Source organism: Penicillium longicatenatum (genome assembly GCF_028827895.1).
Source record: "Penicillium longicatenatum strain IBT 33135 chromosome Unknown contig_2_segment0_segment0, whole genome shotgun sequence".
Taxonomy (NCBI): Eukaryota; Fungi; Ascomycota; class Eurotiomycetes; order Eurotiales; family Aspergillaceae; genus Penicillium; species Penicillium longicatenatum.
The window spans coordinates 1,870,531-1,889,213 of NW_026643120.1; the positions used below are offsets into that span (position 1 = coordinate 1,870,531).

Sequence of the window (18,683 nt, forward strand, 5' to 3'; positions counted from 1 at the left end):
AAGAACTAAAAGCTGATGCCTTTCCATGTGGATCTCCTCGCGGTTCCTGACCAATTTGGGTTAAGCGCGCATATTCACGAATGGGCCCGGGATACGATAGACAACCACGAGGAAATCGCTCGTAGAATATTTAAAGAGAAATTCTTTTTCAGTTTTCAAGCATTTCAAAACTATCTTCTTGTCTCGCTATTTCATTGATCTCGAAAACCTGCCTCTAAGCTATAACACTCAGTTTCCTAGCTGATATGGCTCTGTATATCTTGCCCCGGGCAACGGCCACTGTTTCCATCCCAAATGGATTGCACAAATTTGCAATTGCACAGGTCATTCTCTTTTCTATCATATACCTGATCCAGCTCCCCATGAGGTACAAGCAGGAGTGGAAATACTGGCACCATAACAAACGTCAACACCCGATCCGCTGTGCCCTTTACTCCAGCTGGTCTATGGTTGGCTTGCTGGCCATTAGTAAGTTGGGGAGAAGCTAGGATTATCACGTCTGCCACGAGAAGCTAAGTGATTATGTCTGCAGTTCGTATCGTCGGATCGGCTATGGTTCTTTCCAACAGTCACCCGGACGAGTCTATGCTCACAGCGGAGATATCCTTGCAAAGTGTGGGCCTTTCGCCTCTCATGTTCGAAGTCAGTCTAGTTCTCCTACGATGGTATGTGACTTGATCTACACAAGGCGAGAAGAAAAGAAAAGAGGAAAGCTGACAATCTCCTGTGGTAGTGGACAAGCTGAAGAGTTTGGTCCCGGACAATCGAAATACCCCAAGCCCTTGCGCTTCGCATTGCATGCGTTTCGCTTTCCCGTATTTGCTGCTATTGTCCTCGGAGTTGTGGGTAGGATTATTGAGATAAAATCACTTGGAGAAGCCGGATCAGTCATTCTGGTCGTGACTTTTGCGTTCGTGACTGGTCTTGTTACCTGGCTCGCGATGAAGTCCCACTCAACCCTTCCCGTGGAGGGTCATCGTGGTGTCCTGTTGGTCTTTCTCGCTCTTCCATTTTTGTGGGTACGGGTCATCTATTTCCTGTTGCAGGAGTATGGACCCGCGAATTTCAGTCTTGACTCGGGTGATGTGGGTGCCTTGGTGGGAATGGGATTGGTGATGGAGATCATCATTGTCTCTTTGCTCCTAACAGCCCGCGCAGTTGTAGAGCCGATTTGGTCAACTGATAGCAAGAGGCGCGGGGTAGCCGAGGGCTGTGAACAGGCTTGATTGAGAGATTTCACCATGGGCAGAAATTGGATCTGCTGTTGTAGTTGAAATAGCTTGGTGATTGAACTCTTCATTTTACTTTTTTGTTCGATGTTGCTGTCGTTATCTTTTGTTCTCCCAATCATGTAATTGGTTTGTAATTTTCTGGTTTAGCTGCGGCGTATATCTTTGAAAACTCTTGAAGGCGACTTAGAAGCCACGACCTTGTCAAATCGTCTGCAGTCTCAATCGCAACCCGCATAGGAAACCCAATTCGATAAGGGCCTAGTACACCAAAGGCAGTGTATTCAATCGACTTGCATATTTGGTCGCGAAAGTAAGAAACCATGGTCGCTTGGGGACCTGGGTGTTCAAATGCCCTTAAGGCTTCGTGAATAATGACCATGTAGGCATAGTAGCCACAATAAATTGATGCATCGATCAAATCCGCGTAGGTCAATATAATGGGGAAGAAATGGTCGCCCGTCATAGAGGGAGATTCAACCGGAGGAGAAGAGATTTGAGTCCACTCTTCGTACCAGGAAGCCATCTTGCTTTGCATGTCCAGTACTTGGATGAGAGCCTGAGAGATATTCTGTAGTACCTCAGGATCTGTGTAGTCCATTTCTCTCAGACGATAAAGATTGTGCACAATTCGTGGAGAATGAGTGAAGTGCGCAAAAAATTCCTCGATGCAGTTGTGATAATCTAAAGGCAACGTGGCCAGGTGTTGCTGCTTCATCATACGATGCCATTCATCAGAGGCCAAAAAGCAATCTTCGCCGGCGAACATCGAGTGCATGACCTGTTCAGTGGTCAGGACACGCGATTGAATCATGTAACCAGCGCTACGGCCCTGGCACCTACAGGGGGAAAGGTAGGAGAACATACTATCAGGCCACGTGCAGACTTCAACAAGGAGATATCAAGCTGGTTGCAGTAACGTTCCGGCCCTCGAGCCTTGACTAGTTGACCCAATCCCTTTGCGTGTTTCATCCAAGACTCCGGATCTTCAGTATCCGTAAAGAGCTGAACTGTCAGTATTTTACCAAAAACACAACCATGCTATAATCTTACCTCATACATGCACAGCAACACAACGGCGCAGAAGATATTGGAAGAAAGGGATTCTGAAGGGTTCATCAGAGCCTTGCGGAGCCAATGCAATGCTTCTCCATAAGCGAATCGAGCATAAATAACCATTTCCTGGTTCTGAAAGCCCCGGCCAAAATGATGCGCTACAAACGATTTGATTGTGGCATCCAAAGCTCGGCTCTGGCCATAAATGGACGGAAGGAATTCAAACCAGCCGGCCATCACATAGTTGGGAGCGTTCAAAACACGGGGTGACGAGAAATCCTCAATAAGAGCTCCCAGGCTCTGTAAGACATTCACATCAACTGAGACCAAAGTAGGCGGGATCTCTCTTTGGACCAACAATTGGGTGTCTGGTCTGGACTCCCTCATGGTGGGGCTTGAGCTAGATGAGCTTGGACTCGCATTGGGTCTCGCATCGTCAATGCCAGGGGGCCGCCGCCGAGTTCGGTAAGGCTTCCCAACGATAAATTTGAAGCCCTTGTCATACCCAGGACATGGTTGCCCATATGTCTCACACTTGGCACACCCTGGAACCCGCTCATCACACTGGCATTTGTTAGTCTTGATATCGGCCTCCTCGTGAACACACATACTTTGACCCGGCGCTTTACACAAAGGCGACAGCCACTGCTACGAGGCACGCCGACCATCTTTGGTCATCTCGAATTATGAATCTGAAGTAAAGGAGTTTCCCATGCTCTCGTATTGCCCCCACCTGCTGATGTAATCCCGGGGATTAGTTGAGCCGGCCCGTACCGACTAAGATCATTCAAGTCGGCCGGGGTCTCACAGTAATTTGGTCTCATTGGATCTCTAGGGTGAGATGTATTGATTTTGCTTTACATTTTGACGCGCGGGGGTGGAATGCCACTATGTGCCATGTGCTGAGCCCCTCAAAATGGCTGCAGGCTACCGAAATGTCATACATACCGGTTCCCCACTGTTTACTTAGCACTAAGAAGAAGCTACTGGATGTGGGGAGACATTGGCTAACACCTGTCCTCTAGAAACTATGTAAGTGGATTTCGTACGTTTCCAGGAATATTCTAGAACAATGGAATGTCATGAGGTTTCTGTACACACTCCATGGATTGTATTCTGGATCAACCCGAGCCATGGATGTCACTTAAGCTATGAACCTTGGAAAGGCTGGATCGCCGATCGGTGTTTACCTTCTGCCTGAGGCCAACTTTGACGGCTTTTTTTTCCCTTTTGGCTGCTGTAAGGAGTTATAGAATAAAAGACGTGTCTATTACCAAACTGAATTGGTATTGGTCTCCCCATAGCAGACAATGGAGTCATATACCGAGGCAATCCGCACGAATTAAGGAGACCGGAGATGAGCAGGAATGAATAAAGGAGAAATGCATGAGATCATGTCACAGACAGATGATCTGAAACATAGGTTTGACGTGGAATAACCATACAGATTACATAGTACAGTAAAAATGCCCCTGAAAGAACCCCCCAAAAAATAGGAGAGGAGTGTATAGGGACTGTAAGGCGCAGAGATGTTTCACCCTATTGGATACGCTAATCAGTCACTAGTGCATTAGCTTTCCCTGATCGACCCTTCTTCACATCTTCTCCCCTTCCATTGACTCCTTAGAAAACCACCGTGTCCATTGAGATTTGTCTACCCCAGGAGGGGGGCTCGTACGGCCTATATCCAGTCACTCTCCCTGCTTCTCCCCACGCGTCCCGCTGCGCTTCTGACGCGTTCCTCCGCCCCTCGATTGCGCCTATGCCCCCTGACTACTTGCCCTACCTCAGAATGTCGGATAACAACGCCCATCCCGGGGTTCGCAGCCTGCTGGCCAAGTTTGAGAACAGCCCGAGCTCTGTCACGTCGCCGCCTTCGCGTGGAAGATCACCCGTTAGCTCCGATACCCCCGGATCGTCCCGCCAGCTTTCGAAAGTCCGCGCCAGCTTCGTGACAGTTGACGGTGTGGTTCAATCAAACCCAGGCTCGCCACTACGAAAGACAAGTGGACGGAGTGATAGCTCAGGAATGTTCGGACCAAAGATTAATGAGCAGGAGGTGGAGGCACGCCGGCAAAGCGTGGCATCCCCCACACCTGGCAGTCTAAATGATGGTCAGAAAGGTGTGCTTGATCAATTGGTCAGCCCCATCATGCCAGACCCAACCTTGGTTGGGACAGCACAGTCAAAGACTGTACCTGCTGTCGACAATAAGGCTCCCGCAAAGGAGCCATTGCCCGTGAAGACAGAGATGAGTGCCGCCGCACCTGCCTCAACATCTGCACCCACAGTCGCACCTGCCAGTGGAACTTCGGAACAACCAGCTCAAAAGATAGTCACAAAACGTCCGTCGACTATCGGTGCCACACGAAACAGCGCCCCAGCTACTAAGCCTACATCTTCCGTGGCCTCAACGGCCAAACAGCCTGCCAACACCACAACAAAACCCGCAACCTCCCGGGAAATCGCAAAGGAACGTGCCAATACCCTTGCTAATAAACCGAGCCGGGCTTCCTTGAACCCTGCAGCGAAGCCCTTGTCTCGAACCGTTCGGGGCTCAACACCATCACAGGAGCCTTTGAGAACATCTCCCCCGAACAGCGCCAAGTCTCGTACACGATCGCCCACTAGGCCCGTTCGCCTGCCAGCTTCCATGACTGCTCCAACGCAAGCATCTGCTGCGAGGCTGGGTAGTGCGGCCCCTCCTACTGGGCGAACCACCAATACCGCCTCAACACTCACGAGGAAGCCATCTTCTCTCAAGAGTGCTGCTGGAGCAGGCCAGACACGGCCTACTGCGGGCACCACAGCCGGTGTGCGCAGGCAACCATCTCGATCCTCTCTTCCCCCTCAGCCTGCCCAAGAGAGGCCTAGCTCGCGTACCAGTGATGCCGGCCCCAAGCCAGCCAATGAAGGATTCCTGGCTAGAATGATGCGCCCAACGGCCAGTTCAGCCAGTAAGACCCATGATCGAACTGAACCTAAAGCTCCCCAGAAGAGCACCACAACCAAGCCTCCACGAGCATCGATGGGACGGGCGCCTGAGCGCAGTGCGCAACAGCCCAAGGCCAAACCTGCGGCTCTCCGTCCCCAGACTGAAAAGTCCCAGGTAGCCAACAAGGAACCTCTTCCGAAGAAAGAGAAGGAGGAAGTCAAGATCCCTCAGCTTGCGCCAGAAAGTGAAAAGGAGAATGTCGAAGAATCCACTCCTGTAATTCCGGAGGAGCCCGAGGTCATGGAATCCAGGGACGCTGGTATCGAATCCCCCAAAGTTGAGGCCACAGCCACCGCAACTCAGGATCGCAAGTTTGCCGAAGAATCCAAGCAAAATGTTGACTCTGAGCCCATTGTGGAACCTGTCAGCGAGCCAATTGAACCCACCACTGTGGAGTCTTCCACAGAGACTCCCCTTGAGCATGCCCTTGAGATAGATGCCAAGGAAGCTATAGAGACTCCCATTGAGGCTCCTGCCGAGGTTGAGTCAAAGGATGCCCAAGCGCCGGTGCAGGTTAGTGTTGAAGAACCTGCTGAGGTGCAAACGGAGTCTCCTGCCCCCGTCTTCCAGACTCCTGCCGATTCCACCCCTGCAACTGAGCTTGCTGCCGTTGAAGAGGATATCGCCCCTGAAGTCTCCAAGGCAGCTGAAAACCCCGCCGATGTCTCCAACGATAAGGCCATTGGACCTGCTGAAGATGTCACCGTCGCTGAGCCTTCCACCAAGTCGGAGGATGGGCCTACCGTTTCTGCTGAAAAGCCTGCGGCCGAGGCCAAGCAGAATGTTGATGACATCGACTTGGTCAGCCTTGCACTCAACTAAATTGCATTCATCTTACCTACTCATCATATTCATTCTTACATTCTGGGATACCATTATAACCTTCTGTGCTAATAATACCTTTGACTATTCTACCACCAGGACACTTGGCTCGATCTTCTCCCTTGGTCATTTCTTCCCACATTGTCGTCGAGTTCTTTTCTTTTCCTCACAGACGGCCCCTTGTTTCTGTCAGACTTTCACGATGGCATCTAGATAATTTTCTGATGTCCTCAGGTGTCTCGTGTGGCTGCATTTTCTTGAACTCTGATATCGAGGGCATACTGTTTTATTAAGCGATTGATTGCATTCTTCGGGTTGAGCATATTGTATTTCTCTGTCATTTATTAGGAAAGCGTGATTGGCTTTTTTGTTTTCTGGTTAAGGTCAATGTTACTCTTTCAAAGCTATTTCCTCTTTACTTTGGGTCATTCGACCTGGATTTGCTGGGGATTGATGGCTTTCATAGTGAGACATTGATTCATGAATTGTATGAGCTGTCCAGCAACTCAGCCGCTAAGATACCAGACCATGTGCAAGAAAGGATAAATTGAGAGAAACAGGATCACTGAGAAGCAACAGAAGCGAAGTGCCAAAAAAAAAAAAAAAAAAAAAAAAAAAAAAACCACCTAGCCTAGTTTCTTCTCAAGTCTCTTCAAGAACCGATTCACTCCACCCTCCATCTTATGCGCCTTATCCTCTATTTTATGTGGTCGCTCCCCAGGTGCCTTCATCGCCTTGTGAGCATGCTTCTGCGCATGCGAACGCACCTCTTCCTGCGTAGGCCTGTAAACCTGACTATGGATATCATACTCTGAACCACTCCGTTGCACAGGCTGCGGCTGCGACTGATCATACGAATAATTCGAGAACCCAACCGGAGGCTGATGCGCCTGTTGAGGCGGGGATTGTTGCGGCATATTATACATCTGCTGGCCAAACAGGTGAGCATTAGGATCCTGCGGCGGCGGTGCAAAGGACAGGCCACCGGCTCCAGGGAATTGTTGGCCATTCATGAAGGATTGCTGGTATGACGGGAGCACAGGACTCTGGAGCGCAGAACTACTTCCAGGACCGGCGATTGGTGTGCTTGAGTGAGCCAGGCCTGCGCTTGGGGGAGGAGATGCATAACCCGTTGTGTTGTATTGCATGCCTAATGCTGAGCTTGGTGGTGGTGCAAATGAGCTTATCCCAACGCTGTTGCCCCTTTGGTGTGGTGGTGTGTATGGGACACCTGCATCCGCAGCCGCTGCTGCTGCGAGACCTGTGCCATCTTCTGGGGGCGGAGGTGTTTTCTCACGATGCTTGATTGGTTCTGGGGCAGCGGGCGCGGCTGGGTTGTAGGGAAGTGGTGCAGGTGCTACATTCTCGGGCTCTTGTCTTTCTTCTGGGGTGATCGGGGAGACTGGGGAATCGCGTTCCTGAGAAAATGATGGGTGTTGAGCATGAGATTGGGGCTGTTCGGCTGATGGGCCACTTGGAGGGGGTGGAGGGAAACTGAGGGATGCCGGGGCAGCCTGTGCAGTCGGTACTGCTACGGATGGTGGGCTGAATCGTGAGTCGGGTGTTTGGCCATTCTGATATGCGGGGTCTGAGACAGCCACGTTCTCAAGCTGCTGGACCACGGAGCTTAGTGGCTGATCTGACTGCTCGGCTGCGCTGTCCCGGTCTGTTTCTACTTGGGCATTTGCCAGAACAAGGCTCACTGAGTTCAGAAATTGGTTGGCGTCGTCCAAGGTCCAGAAGTAGATGTCTAGCGTGTTGAGACGAATCAAGTCATTTTGCCCGTCGGTACTTGGGAGTCGCCAGTCATACTGGGATGCTTCTTGCTGGGGTGCACCGGTGTATCCGTCTACTGTCACGGTGCATAAAGTCGGAAATTGGGCAGAGTGTGATATGTGGACATTATCCAATGTGCCTTGGAACGCATCTTGGTCTGGTGTTCCCGGATTATTGGCGATTTCGATCCGTGACTTGTTTTGCGAGACATCTTGGTAGACATATAGATAGGAGCCTTTTTCGAATCGATGATAGAGAGGCTTGGGGGTCGGTGTAGTGAAATAGTAATGAATATCGGCCAGTCTATCGCATTGCAGAGCGTTAGAACCGGTTCAAACTGCTTCCGAACTATGTCGATCTGTGGGTATGATCTGCGAGAAAGTGTCATCGAACTCACACGTTTACCAATATCTCCTCGCCTGGTCGTGGAGGCATGGTTGCGTTAAATTGAAAATGCAGAATGAGAGAGCAGGGAAGGTGTACGAGGGAAGCAAAAGAACAGAGTGACTTACGAGAGAGAAAGCTCAATTAATAGCGCCTGCATAGAGGGGTATGACTTGAGCCTGTGAGACGCGGCCTCGAGCCGCCCTGTTTGGCTGGGCGCTTATAGTTAGCGTGATGTGATGGGTCACTAGTACTTGGCTATCACATCTACTAACTATGAGTGGGGCAAGTAATTGGTACCTGGCAACTGTTCAATAATGGGAGTTGCCGACCGGAAGTACTCTTTCTCCGAAAATTTCCATCGCAATCAACTCAAACATCGCGAACGCCGGACAGAGTTGACCTCGCGTTCATTGAGTTCCTCCAGCCCAGACATTGAGGTGGTTTTTGAATTGCTTCTAATACCTTTCATCTTCGGCACGTCTTCACCACCTTCTCACGAGCCATACCATCCGGGAACTGCCATTTGCACCCTCCGCACTTTTCCTCCTTCCTCCGTCCAACGAGCTCCGCAAATTCACTTATTGCGCCAACAATCAAAATGTCTCTCGTCAACCTTGCCGCTGTGTGCTCCCACCTGAACAATGCCACCAAGGCCCGCCTGGGTCTTACCTCCATCCCCAACAGCAATCTTCACCTGAAGCTCTGCCAGGCCCTGCAGAACTCGGGCTACATCTCCTCCGTTGTCCGCGGAGGCCCGACTCCTCCCCCCGACACACCCTATTCTAGGTTTCCCAACGGCCAGCGATGAAATTGAGGGCGTGGAGGCCATCACTCGCGATAACGTTGCGTCGAGACGTCTCTGGTTGGGTCTGAAGTACTGGCAGAATGAGTCCGTCCTTGGAAAGATCAGCATGGTCAGCAAGCCTAAGCGACGGATCACTCTCGACGTTGAGTCCTTGCGACGAATTGTCCGCGGTGATGAAGCTCACCATGTTGCTGGTCTGCGGTCGCCTGGTGAGAGTCTCTACCTCTCCACAGATAAGGGTATTATGGAGGCTCGCGAGTGTGTGGAGAAGAAGATGGGAGGCTTGGTCCTTTGTCGCGTGCTATAGATCCATCCGAAGCTTCAATCGGTTGATGGATCCGTCTTCTCTAGGCGGGAGAGTGTGTACTAGGATACCTTGGTCTTGTCTTTCTTTTTGCATTTACTCTGGAGTTTGTTTGGTTCGTCGCAGCGGAGTCTCCTTTAAGACTCGTTCCTTTCGCGTCTTTCGCGACTGTTGGTTAATTGGCCTCGGTCGAGGATCTGTATATTAGATGTTTGCGTGTATCGCATTTCTTGTGTTCTGCTCAGGGTGGTCGTTGATCATCTGAGCAACACCGTGTATAGATAACGACTTGAAAAAACATGTCCAGATCTTCTTCACTCTTTCAGTTAAGTTCTTAAGGCAATTGAAATGTGCACTTCGTTTCATTCAGTGATGTGACGCCTACATGATCGAATCACACGTGGTTGATCCCTCTTGGATACTAATCACATTTGTGTCGGTAACCCAAACATTGCACTCTCAACCTCATTATGGACCCCAACGATCTGAAGGATAAATTGGTATCGAAAAAAGTTCTCATCTCTGGGGGCACAGGGTTTGTTGGTTCCGCCACTGTGCGCGCCCTGGCAGAAAAGCATCCCTGTTGCGCCATTACCGTCATCGACCGCAGCCCCCCACGTCCCCAATATGCACTACCAGAGGGGATTACATGCATGCAAGTCGATGTGTCCTCTGCGGCCGATGTTTCCAAGGCATTCGAGGCGGTTAAACCGGATGTGGTGATCCACACGGCTGGAGTCATCCCAGCGCTGGCTGACCGATTCGGTCGGAGGTTGGAGAAGGAGGTGTGGAAGGTCAATGTCGTTGGTACCCAGAATATGCTGGATGCAGCCACAGAAAATGGGCCGTTGCATTCATCTATACCAGTAGCTGCTGTGTGGTGACGGACGACATGCGATCATCCTATGCTATCATTGACGAGCGGTGGCCCACATCGTCAAGGTCTCTCATCTATGGCGAATCCAAGGTTGTTCATCCGGCCCTGATTGCCATAATGTCTTTATTCTGGATGAAAGGGAAGGGGGACTGACCAGGACTAGGCTACTGCGGAGGCTCTTGTTCTCCAGGCATCAAACGACAGAATGGCTACCTGTGCTCTACGCCCCTCTGTCCTCTGCGGTCCAGGAGACTATCAGTTGGTGCCAGCCATTCATGCATGCATTGCCAAGTCCGAAACTCCGTTTATTATTGGCACTGGAGACAATCTATAGGATGTCACTCATGTGAGCAACGTCGCCGATTCGCACGTCCTAGCTGTGGAGACCTTGATGGCTTTTCGTACAGCGGCCGGAGAGGCGTTCTTTATCCAAACAATGAACCCATCACTTTTCGGGATTTTTGCCTGGCGGTATGGGCGCATTTCGGGCACATCCCGCCCTTCGAGATCCAAATTCCGATGTGGCTAGCGTACTTTGCAGGGTTGGTGTGTGAAATTATCACCTGGGTGACTGGGACCACCACCACCCTGAGCCGGGGGAGTGTGCGGGATGCATGTGCTATACGGTATGCTAGCGGCGATAAGGCTAGGGAGATATTGGGGTACGAGGCTCGCATTGGCATGGAGGATGCCATTCGTGTGAGTTGTGAGGTAAGCCGAGATTACATCGTACCAGATGGAATCGTCTAAAAGGTAAATTCAGTGACTTACCTCGGATCTGCAGGACTATGCTCGCCGTATCGGAGTTCAAATTCCCATTCAAGATCGATCAGGGAAATTGGACCCCAATCCATGAACATCGACATTAACTTTCTGCGCAATCAGGAATGGATACCCTGGCAATTAAAACCAGATCATTATGGAAGCCATCGACTTCAGAGGCGCTCCTTAGCTCTATCCTAAATGAATTGCCACTTGATGGGGTTAAATGATCCGATACAATTCATTATGGGGAAAGCCGGTTATGTCAAGTAGGATCTATGGGCAATGTAAGACATTGGGCTGTTCATTGGGCTGCGAAGGCCCCTAAAGCGGGTTATACTTCGAGCGGATCACGGCCGAAGTAATCAAATTGAACCCAAAAAAAAGAACGCATGTTGATCGCGATCCACTAGAGATAAATAAAAACCTGGTCCATGCGTTGATTGGGCAACAAGACTCTTGCCGGCCCAATAATCACACGATGTGCAGTCCCCGGGTCAAATCGAAGCTCATCGAAGTTGAACTAGAAAACATGTCCTTGATGGACGTCACGGGAGTGCCATATGCTCCGCCTCCACCGTCAGGCTCCTTCATCTTGTTCTTGCAGATCATCTCCCGGCGCCTTTCACGTCGTCATTTAACCACTAGAAATGAGAGCCTGGGCCGGATTCATGCCGTCCTGCCCAACATGCTGCCCAAAGAAGTTGCCCCAGCTCAATCGTCGCACCCAGGTGAAGTACTGCGGCCTGCTGTTGGTCCCGCTACCTTCAAACCTGTGAAGATCTGAGCTGTGGATTTCCAAAACCATCCCCATCCCGGTGTGGATACGAATCCCCCCAACCATTCTAGAGCCGCTTCGTAACGCCCCCGTCAAATCAGTGCGCCTTGCGCACCGGTATCGACTGCGATCGATCGACATTCCTTTATGGAAAGACACCGGAGTGGCACAGGGGTACCGGGGTTGTTCCCTGTCAATGCTATGCAATTGGTCTCTGTCGAATAACACCACCTTGGTCATTGGTGCATTGATTCTCATGCTAATTTCTCCACCATGCTTCTCGCGCGGCTCTCCATCCACTTGTGGGTGTGTAGAAGCACGGTCCAGCAGTAGGCGTCAGGCACACCTACCAGAAAGATCCGACCCAGGTCTGCTGGACATATAATACTCGGTATTTGGCCACCCTGCGCTTCTTCACACCCAAGGATTCGTCAACCCTTTTTATTTTCTTTTGCAACTTATTATACGCATTTCACTTTCCTCTTCCATTGCAAAAAGATTCGGACTATTCAGTCATTGTTCATTCCCGTTTTCTCTTGATTTTGTCTCGATGGTTCCAACCTTTGCTCCCTCATTGACGGCTGCTCCAGTAAGCTTCCAGCCACTATCTGCGACACCAGCAAACATTCGGTCTCGAGCGGGTTCGGTTAGCAGTAAACTGGACTTTCTGTCTCGCCCTAGGTCAGCAAAAACAAATACTCTCTTGCCTCATCCCATCGCTCCTTCCGTATGGTTTTTGGAGGGAATAATTGGCTCACATCTCAGCAGCAACACCATGGCTCAGAACTCTATGTACGGACCTCCGGGAAACCCTCCCATCATTCATGCTCGGCAAAGGTACTTCTATACCATGTATAGTGGTCTTTCCATTCCCCACACCTGGCATTTTAATGGCCTTTCTTACTCTTGCTGAGCGGTAAAAGGGCACCATCGACACCTCGACCATACGGCACCAGGGACAACCGTCCACTCATGGTAGACTTTGAACAATCACGCCCTTACTACCCAGGAACCCCAACCCCTATGGAAAACTACGGCCAGATGATGAATCAACCCATTGGACGCCTGTCTTATCCACCAGGGCACCCCATGCCTCCGGTCCCTGTATACCCAGAATGGAATCATCCTGTCCACGAGCCGCTGCGACAGGATGTTGGACCCCTGAGTGCCCCGGAAAGCCCAACTTATATTGTGGAAAGAGCCAACCGGCGAGGTGCAGATGCAAACCGCGGAAGCTCCCAGTACATTTCCCAGAGACGATCCTCCATCCGGGGTGATGAATTCGATGGCCCCCATCAAATCCTGGACCCGCCTTCGTCTCGAAATGTGCCCACTCGAGAGGAAGAGCTGCCCCAGCTGCCCACTAACCTAGATGCTGCTGAACAGGACAAGATCCTGCATGAAGTCAATGACCGTCTTTCTCTGTCAGCCTATGAGTTTTTTGCAAGATACCAATTCCCCATTCCCCTGGAAACGGACAAGAGGCCTGTCCAAGTTCCTTCAGACCGGGAGTGGAATGAATGGGTGCATCTTTTGAAAAGACTTGCTACTAGACGTCGTATCCCCCGACACACTCTGCACAACGGCCAAATCAAACAGCTCATCACTGTTCTTGAAAACTCCCTGGAGATGCGTCATGCTGCCAAGCATAGCTCAAGACCCGTCAAGGATGACCGTAATGTGCTTCAGCTCATCTCCGCGGGAACGCAGGTTGCGAAAATCCTCAAGGATTCCAGCGCCATGCAGTTCTTCGATCGTCTTTATGTGGACACGGAGAAGATGATTCATGACCGACGCCGCCGCGTCAGATTTGCTAGCCCTTGAACCCCTGGAAGTATGGCCATATCTTAATCACCCTGGTTACCCTTATGCCCATGGAATTTTACTTCCGTGGATTACATTTTCCCTGGACTGTCATGCTTCTGTTATTTATTTTCTCCGTGGATTGCTTCAATTGCCCTTTGAAGACCACAAGTATCGACTCCATGTCAAGGCTCTAGGATTTCCTGCTGGGTCAGGATTCGTTTCATGTTCGGGGATATACCCCCTGTTTGCGGAAATGGAACCACGCCGGCCGAGCGAATACATTAACTACGCCCACGACGGAAACCACTCTGCGCTACCTACCCCATTTGCGCACCACACACCTATGTCCGGAGCATCTGCAAATGATGGAGCTGGCACAAGCTCTCAATCACTTGACAGTCAAGAGGAGGAAGGTCAGAATCTATTCTCAACTTATTTGTTCGGTTGGTCGATCTTTTTCACTTTGGGAACTTTTGTTTACGGCGTTTGTTTTGACGATGATGTTCAAGGTCTTTGTCTCATTTTCGGGCTGGCTGTCTCGTATATATTGAGTTTATGTGTTCATGTGTTTATGCTTTGATGTCTTTGATGTATTACACCCCAACGCCAGGGGCAGATTGGATGCCGAAAATGACGATTCTTGACGCCACTTTAGGCGTCGTTTTTGCCTGGCTTCCTAGTCATCGATAGAGATGTGATGATCTTCACTCACATTCTCAATACGCTTGGCGTAGTGCGTATGTATCAGGATTAACAACGAATGAAGCCAAACAGCCAGGGTTTCGGTGTTCCAACCCAAGCTTCCCTTGGACAGACCCTTGATAACCCTTTGTCCATGACTTGAACTCACTTGGCGACTGAAATAATTTTCCTCCGTTTAGAAACAATTTTGCAGACACCATAGGTCCGCAGAAGTTGATCTCAGAGCTATTGTGCCTCATTTTCCAAGCCATACGTTTTGATCTTCAACTATGCTGTTTCTCGTTACATTCCATGCCCCAATATCTAACAGATAGTCGTACGGCTACCGACTTCAGGTGATGTGATAAACATTCGCACGGTGTCTTAAGTCGTTCAACGCTCTCGCTACACTAGTGTTATGTCGATCGGTTATACTGCGCACATCAATGATCACTGGTCAAAGCTGGGATGTGCTCTCTAGCGATATAGTAATTCCAGATGAAGCGGTTTGTTGTATCACTCAGCCTCTTCAACCGACTTCTGGATTGTCGGAACGAGAAGTTGAGGGCCTTTGTCCGTGACCTTGCGATCGAAGCTGCAGGAGACATGGAAAGGGCCGAAGGACTGTAGCAGCCCGAAAGCCCATTAACCAGCTTGGTAAAGAATACACCCGACTTGTAGAATCTTTAATATGATATCTCTCTCTCTCTCTCTCTCTCTCTCTTTTTCTCTATTGAACTGCTTTGCATTAGTTTCGAAATTGGTTAAACCTCTACGCTTCCATAGCTTATCTCCCGGCACGTACCACTGTGTGATTTTGCTTTGAATGGCTCTCCTTAGTCTGATGGCTCTGTTGCAAGATTAGGTCCCGTGCGCAAGCAAGCCCTGCTAATTAGGTGTTACAGCAAATTGAATAAACAACCCTCCAGTAGAACTCCAGCACTTGCCTGTTTGGGCGGTCAAGGTAACATGTTGTCTTTCTGCCAAATCTAAATATGGCGGAGAGAAAATGTCCCGACACACAAATAGTTTAATATTTTGCCCATCAAAAAAAGCGCCAAAGCAACCACCTTTTCGGACCCAAAAAGAGAAAAAAAAGATGTGACCAGACTGGGGCTCGATCCCAGGACCTTATCGGTGTTAACGATACGTGATAACCAACTACACCATCCGGCCAATCGATATATAGACGTGGAGATTATGCCAATATGAGCCAAAACTTCGTCTGCTATCCACAATGTGGAGCCGAATACTACCGAACCCGTAAATGGTTTAGTCTAGAGGCTCTGTGGACTCTAGACGAGTATTCGCTTGCACGTATTGATTCCAACAGTTGAATCTAACATTTCTGCAATTAGAATAGAAAGCATTATTATGATCGTGTAGCCAGTTGACTACTTTTGTACCATCGTCTTACTACTACATATCGATACCGATGCGTCTATCTTACCTGAATGTATACCTATTCGTTATATATATATTCCGTTAAAAATTTACAGTTTTTGAGACTAGTTTCACTTGAACTCCATATATAATGGCCGCCATAACCATTATTATTTCTAGAGTGTTTCAAACATTTGAAGGCTGCACAAACTGGTTCATAGAACCAGCGTCTGATGAGTGTAATGATGATGCTTTGACGTTTTTACTACGCCTATTTTGCATGTTGAGATAATTTGTCGACTTGTAGGAGCTGGTTGCTTTGCTCTTGGTTCTCTGCTTATGCCATGTATAGAGGGGCATACCCCCCGGGATGCATGCAGCAATGATGCCACTCGACAGTTCCAGAATGGCCACCACAGTAACACCAGTCATGTTATCTGTCCAGAAGTTTGCATGGTCAGCCAACACGTACATGGAGAAAGGTCATCAGATATTCAAATTGCATGTACTTACATGTCATATCTGACGAGGTTAATTCAGTCTGAAAGTCATTTCGCAAAGCATTCGAGATTGTTGCGACAAGACCCAGACCCATCAAGCAACATATCATGAAACATTTGCAAGGTACGTATTGCATGTGCATCACGAAGTGCGAGGATCAGCAGTCTGGTTAGCACATCTGGATGGATAGATGGGAACGGTCTGTGAATAAGGGGCTGATTTGTATAAATATATACCATTTCCTCATTATCTAACCCTCTGGACCCGTGGAAGTCTTCTGCCGTGATCAAGATAATTGAATATTTTTTTTTTTTTTTTTTTTTTTGAATATTTGAATATTCTCTATCGGTTTGCCGCCAACAATGCCGACAAGTGAATATTTTGCTCAAGTGCCTCCTTTCCCTTCGGATGTGCATATCGTACCGTTGCCCAAGGTGTCGCTTCAAAACCTTGAGAATCAAAGAGTGGAGGAGAGCCAACTCTTGTTTGAAGCCTCTCAAAATTGGGGGTTCTTCTTGCTAGATCTGCAACAGTCAGAGATGGGCGAAGAGCTCCTAGGGGTTGCGGAAAAGATATTCGATCTGACAACAGAAAATTTTAATCTCGACCAGTCCGTCCTTGACAGCTACGCCTATAAACCACCTCATACCTGACTGGGTAAGATGGATTTTCTTCTAATGAGTGATTGATAGGCTGATGATGAGTCTCTAATGTCAAAGCTATAAGAGCAAAGGTAAGCTCAAGACAGATGATGGTAAGATGGATCGCATGGATCTTTATTCAATCAGCCAAGATGACATTCTTGGTAACCGTCCACCACGCAAGAACGCCGATTCTATTGAAGCCAAGCGAGCGGAACTAGGGCAATTCATGAGGACTTCCCATTCTGTGATAAGTAATATACCCCACGAATTGAATCCAAAGCTCAGTGGATTCTCACACGCATATTACGGTAGATGCAGTCTTATCGAGGCTTGATCATCAGCTTGGACTGGAACCCGGAACTCTCGGTGCACCCAGTCCACTGGATCAAATATCCGAGACATCAGTCCGGTTATTATTGGACCAGTCTCAATCCACACCCGAATATGATAGCATCACCCTTGGTGGACACACTGACATCGGGACCATCACACTGCTGTTCAATGTGGTAGGCGGATTACAAATACTTCCAGCAGGCAAAGAAAACATCCGAGAAAATTGGTTATATATCAAGCCGGAACCGGGTCATGCGTTGGTCAACATTGGCGATACTTTAGTCGAGCGGACAGGAGGGGTTCTTAGGAGTTCATTGCATCGAGTTTTAACGGCTCCGGGAGAACAGGCGCTGATAGGCCGCCAAAGTGTGGCGTACTTGGTGCGCGCATACAACAGCGCCTCCATGCAGAGATTGAAGGGGGGGATCATTCCACCAGTGGAGAATGAGGATGAGGAGACCCGCTCAGTCGATGAATGGGCTGCATGGCGTACAAAGCAAATCATTCTTGGTCAACTGAAGCCACAAACTAGGGGTGGAAAACCGATGGGCAAGGTGTAGAGAGGCTGGACTCATTCGCTGGCTACGCGGCTGGCGTCGATACCCAGAATTACGCGGTATCTAGACACATCTCATTGGCATTTGCGCCCCTTTACTTTGGTCTGTACTTCGGTCACTACTATACGTCCCATATTCCGTCTACCAGATGGAGCTTTCCTATTCGAAATGCCGGTGTTTTAATAAGGGCGCTGAGAGTCAGGCTCACAAAGTAAACTTTAGTTCAGCCCTGACGGGAGGAAGTTCTGCTGGTTATCTGCTGGTTACTAAAGGATTTAGATCAAGCATATCCACCAGATTGGTACCTGATCTCGAGGTCTTCAAACATCATCGAGCACAATCCCCAGGTTGCGCTCTCTAGTGATCATTTCTCAACCAGGTCCTCGGCTTTCTGGCTGAGATTATTCAGAGGTCGTCTGGCCAGATTGACTCGTTTAAGAGTCGCTATCAACCAGCCAGATGCCTTGTCATTCAGCACCACGACAGAAGATACTCGTGGAGCAAAGGAAGCGGCGAATGATAGTAGTATGAGTGGATACTGTCCTTGATAGGTTTAGAAAAACACTATTATTCAAATACTGCGCATTCTTTCGCCCCCCGTGAGGCCCGTGAGGGCTTATATAGGAATATACTCTTTCGCAACATTTGAAAATGATACTGTAAATAATTCAAGACATAAAGCCAAATATCATGGGATCATGAAAATTATGAGAGTGATATATGATCGAGCCCGAATATTTAAATGAAGCTTATAAGTAGATATAACTAGTATGGTCGGGTTAAGTCCTCTGCCTTTTAAGGTTATATCGATCGCCTTTTAATTCGCGCTCTTATTGAGCTACCTAACTAACCTACTTTTCATCTAATACGATATACTATTCTTTAGTTCCCTATTCGATATTTATATAGCTATAAGCAGCTATTCAGCATACATGATACGATCAGTAATTTTAACATCGTTAGTGGGGTCTAGCGTTGGGTAGGGCT

General features: G+C 49.1%; 11 protein-coding genes across 11 annotated transcripts; 8 read left to right on the top strand and 3 right to left on the bottom strand.

Moving 5' to 3' along the window:
- Positions 1 to 245: 245 nt before the first annotated feature.
- N7484_003213 (uncharacterized protein) lies at positions 246 to 1,226 on the top strand (the record flags this gene model as incomplete). The annotated part of the gene is made up of 3 exons (XM_057113633.1): positions 246 to 468; positions 533 to 665; positions 734 to 1,226. 3 exons carry the CDS (start codon positions 246 to 248, stop codon positions 1,224 to 1,226), a joined length of 849 nt encoding a protein of 282 aa, XP_056973773.1.
- Positions 1,227 to 1,347: 121 nt separating this feature from the next.
- On the bottom strand, positions 1,348 to 2,953 carry N7484_003214 (Zn(II)2Cys6 transcription factor; the record flags this gene model as incomplete). Its single annotated transcript, XM_057113634.1, has 4 exons — positions 1,348 to 2,061; positions 2,097 to 2,234; positions 2,283 to 2,849; positions 2,897 to 2,953. The coding sequence occupies 4 exons, from the start codon at positions 2,951 to 2,953 to the stop codon at positions 1,348 to 1,350; spliced, it is 1,476 nt and encodes a 491-aa protein (XP_056973774.1).
- A 1,124-nt stretch (positions 2,954 to 4,077) lies between these two features.
- N7484_003215 (uncharacterized protein) lies at positions 4,078 to 6,102 on the top strand (the record flags this gene model as incomplete). The annotated part of the gene is made up of 1 exon (XM_057113635.1): positions 4,078 to 6,102. The coding sequence occupies one exon, from the start codon at positions 4,078 to 4,080 to the stop codon at positions 6,100 to 6,102; it is 2,025 nt and encodes a 674-aa protein (XP_056973775.1).
- Positions 6,103 to 6,728: 626 nt separating this feature from the next.
- N7484_003216 (uncharacterized protein) lies at positions 6,729 to 8,313 on the bottom strand (the record flags this gene model as incomplete). The annotated part of the gene is made up of 2 exons (XM_057113636.1): positions 6,729 to 8,181; positions 8,276 to 8,313. 2 exons carry the CDS (start codon positions 8,311 to 8,313, stop codon positions 6,729 to 6,731), a joined length of 1,491 nt encoding a protein of 496 aa, XP_056973776.1.
- Positions 8,314 to 8,863: 550 nt separating this feature from the next.
- N7484_003217 (mitochondrial 37S ribosomal protein uS8m) lies at positions 8,864 to 9,377 on the top strand (the record flags this gene model as incomplete). The annotated part of the gene is given in 2 exon segments (XM_057113637.1): positions 8,864 to 9,051; positions 9,068 to 9,377. The coding sequence occupies 2 exon segments, from the start codon at positions 8,864 to 8,866 to the stop codon at positions 9,375 to 9,377; spliced, it is 498 nt and encodes a 165-aa protein (XP_056973777.1).
- Positions 9,378 to 9,844: 467 nt separating this feature from the next.
- On the top strand, positions 9,845 to 10,258 carry N7484_003218 (NAD-dependent epimerase/dehydratase family protein; the record flags this gene model as incomplete). Its single annotated transcript, XM_057113638.1, has 1 exon — positions 9,845 to 10,258. One exon carries the CDS (start codon positions 9,845 to 9,847, stop codon positions 10,256 to 10,258), a length of 414 nt encoding a protein of 137 aa, XP_056973778.1.
- A 512-nt stretch (positions 10,259 to 10,770) lies between these two features.
- N7484_003219 (uncharacterized protein) lies at positions 10,771 to 11,107 on the top strand (the record flags this gene model as incomplete). Its single annotated transcript, XM_057113639.1, has 2 exons — positions 10,771 to 10,950; positions 11,036 to 11,107. The coding sequence occupies 2 exons, from the start codon at positions 10,771 to 10,773 to the stop codon at positions 11,105 to 11,107; spliced, it is 252 nt and encodes an 83-aa protein (XP_056973779.1).
- A 438-nt stretch (positions 11,108 to 11,545) lies between these two features.
- On the top strand, positions 11,546 to 11,800 carry N7484_003220 (uncharacterized protein; the record flags this gene model as incomplete). Its single annotated transcript, XM_057113640.1, has 1 exon — positions 11,546 to 11,800. One exon carries the CDS (start codon positions 11,546 to 11,548, stop codon positions 11,798 to 11,800), a length of 255 nt encoding a protein of 84 aa, XP_056973780.1.
- A 963-nt stretch (positions 11,801 to 12,763) lies between these two features.
- N7484_003221 (uncharacterized protein) lies at positions 12,764 to 13,615 on the top strand (the record flags this gene model as incomplete). The annotated part of the gene is made up of 1 exon (XM_057113641.1): positions 12,764 to 13,615. One exon carries the CDS (start codon positions 12,764 to 12,766, stop codon positions 13,613 to 13,615), a length of 852 nt encoding a protein of 283 aa, XP_056973781.1.
- A 2,232-nt stretch (positions 13,616 to 15,847) lies between these two features.
- Positions 15,848 to 16,256, bottom strand: N7484_003222 (uncharacterized protein; the record flags this gene model as incomplete). The annotated part of the gene is made up of 2 exons (XM_057113642.1): positions 15,848 to 16,098; positions 16,175 to 16,256. 2 exons carry the CDS (start codon positions 16,254 to 16,256, stop codon positions 15,848 to 15,850), a joined length of 333 nt encoding a protein of 110 aa, XP_056973782.1.
- Positions 16,257 to 16,524: 268 nt separating this feature from the next.
- N7484_003223 (oxidoreductase 2OG-Fe(II) oxygenase family) lies at positions 16,525 to 17,699 on the top strand (the record flags this gene model as incomplete). The annotated part of the gene is made up of 3 exons (XM_057113643.1): positions 16,525 to 16,772; positions 16,882 to 17,057; positions 17,125 to 17,699. 3 exons carry the CDS (start codon positions 16,525 to 16,527, stop codon positions 17,697 to 17,699), a joined length of 999 nt encoding a protein of 332 aa, XP_056973783.1.
- Between the last annotated feature and the right edge of the window lie 984 nt (positions 17,700 to 18,683).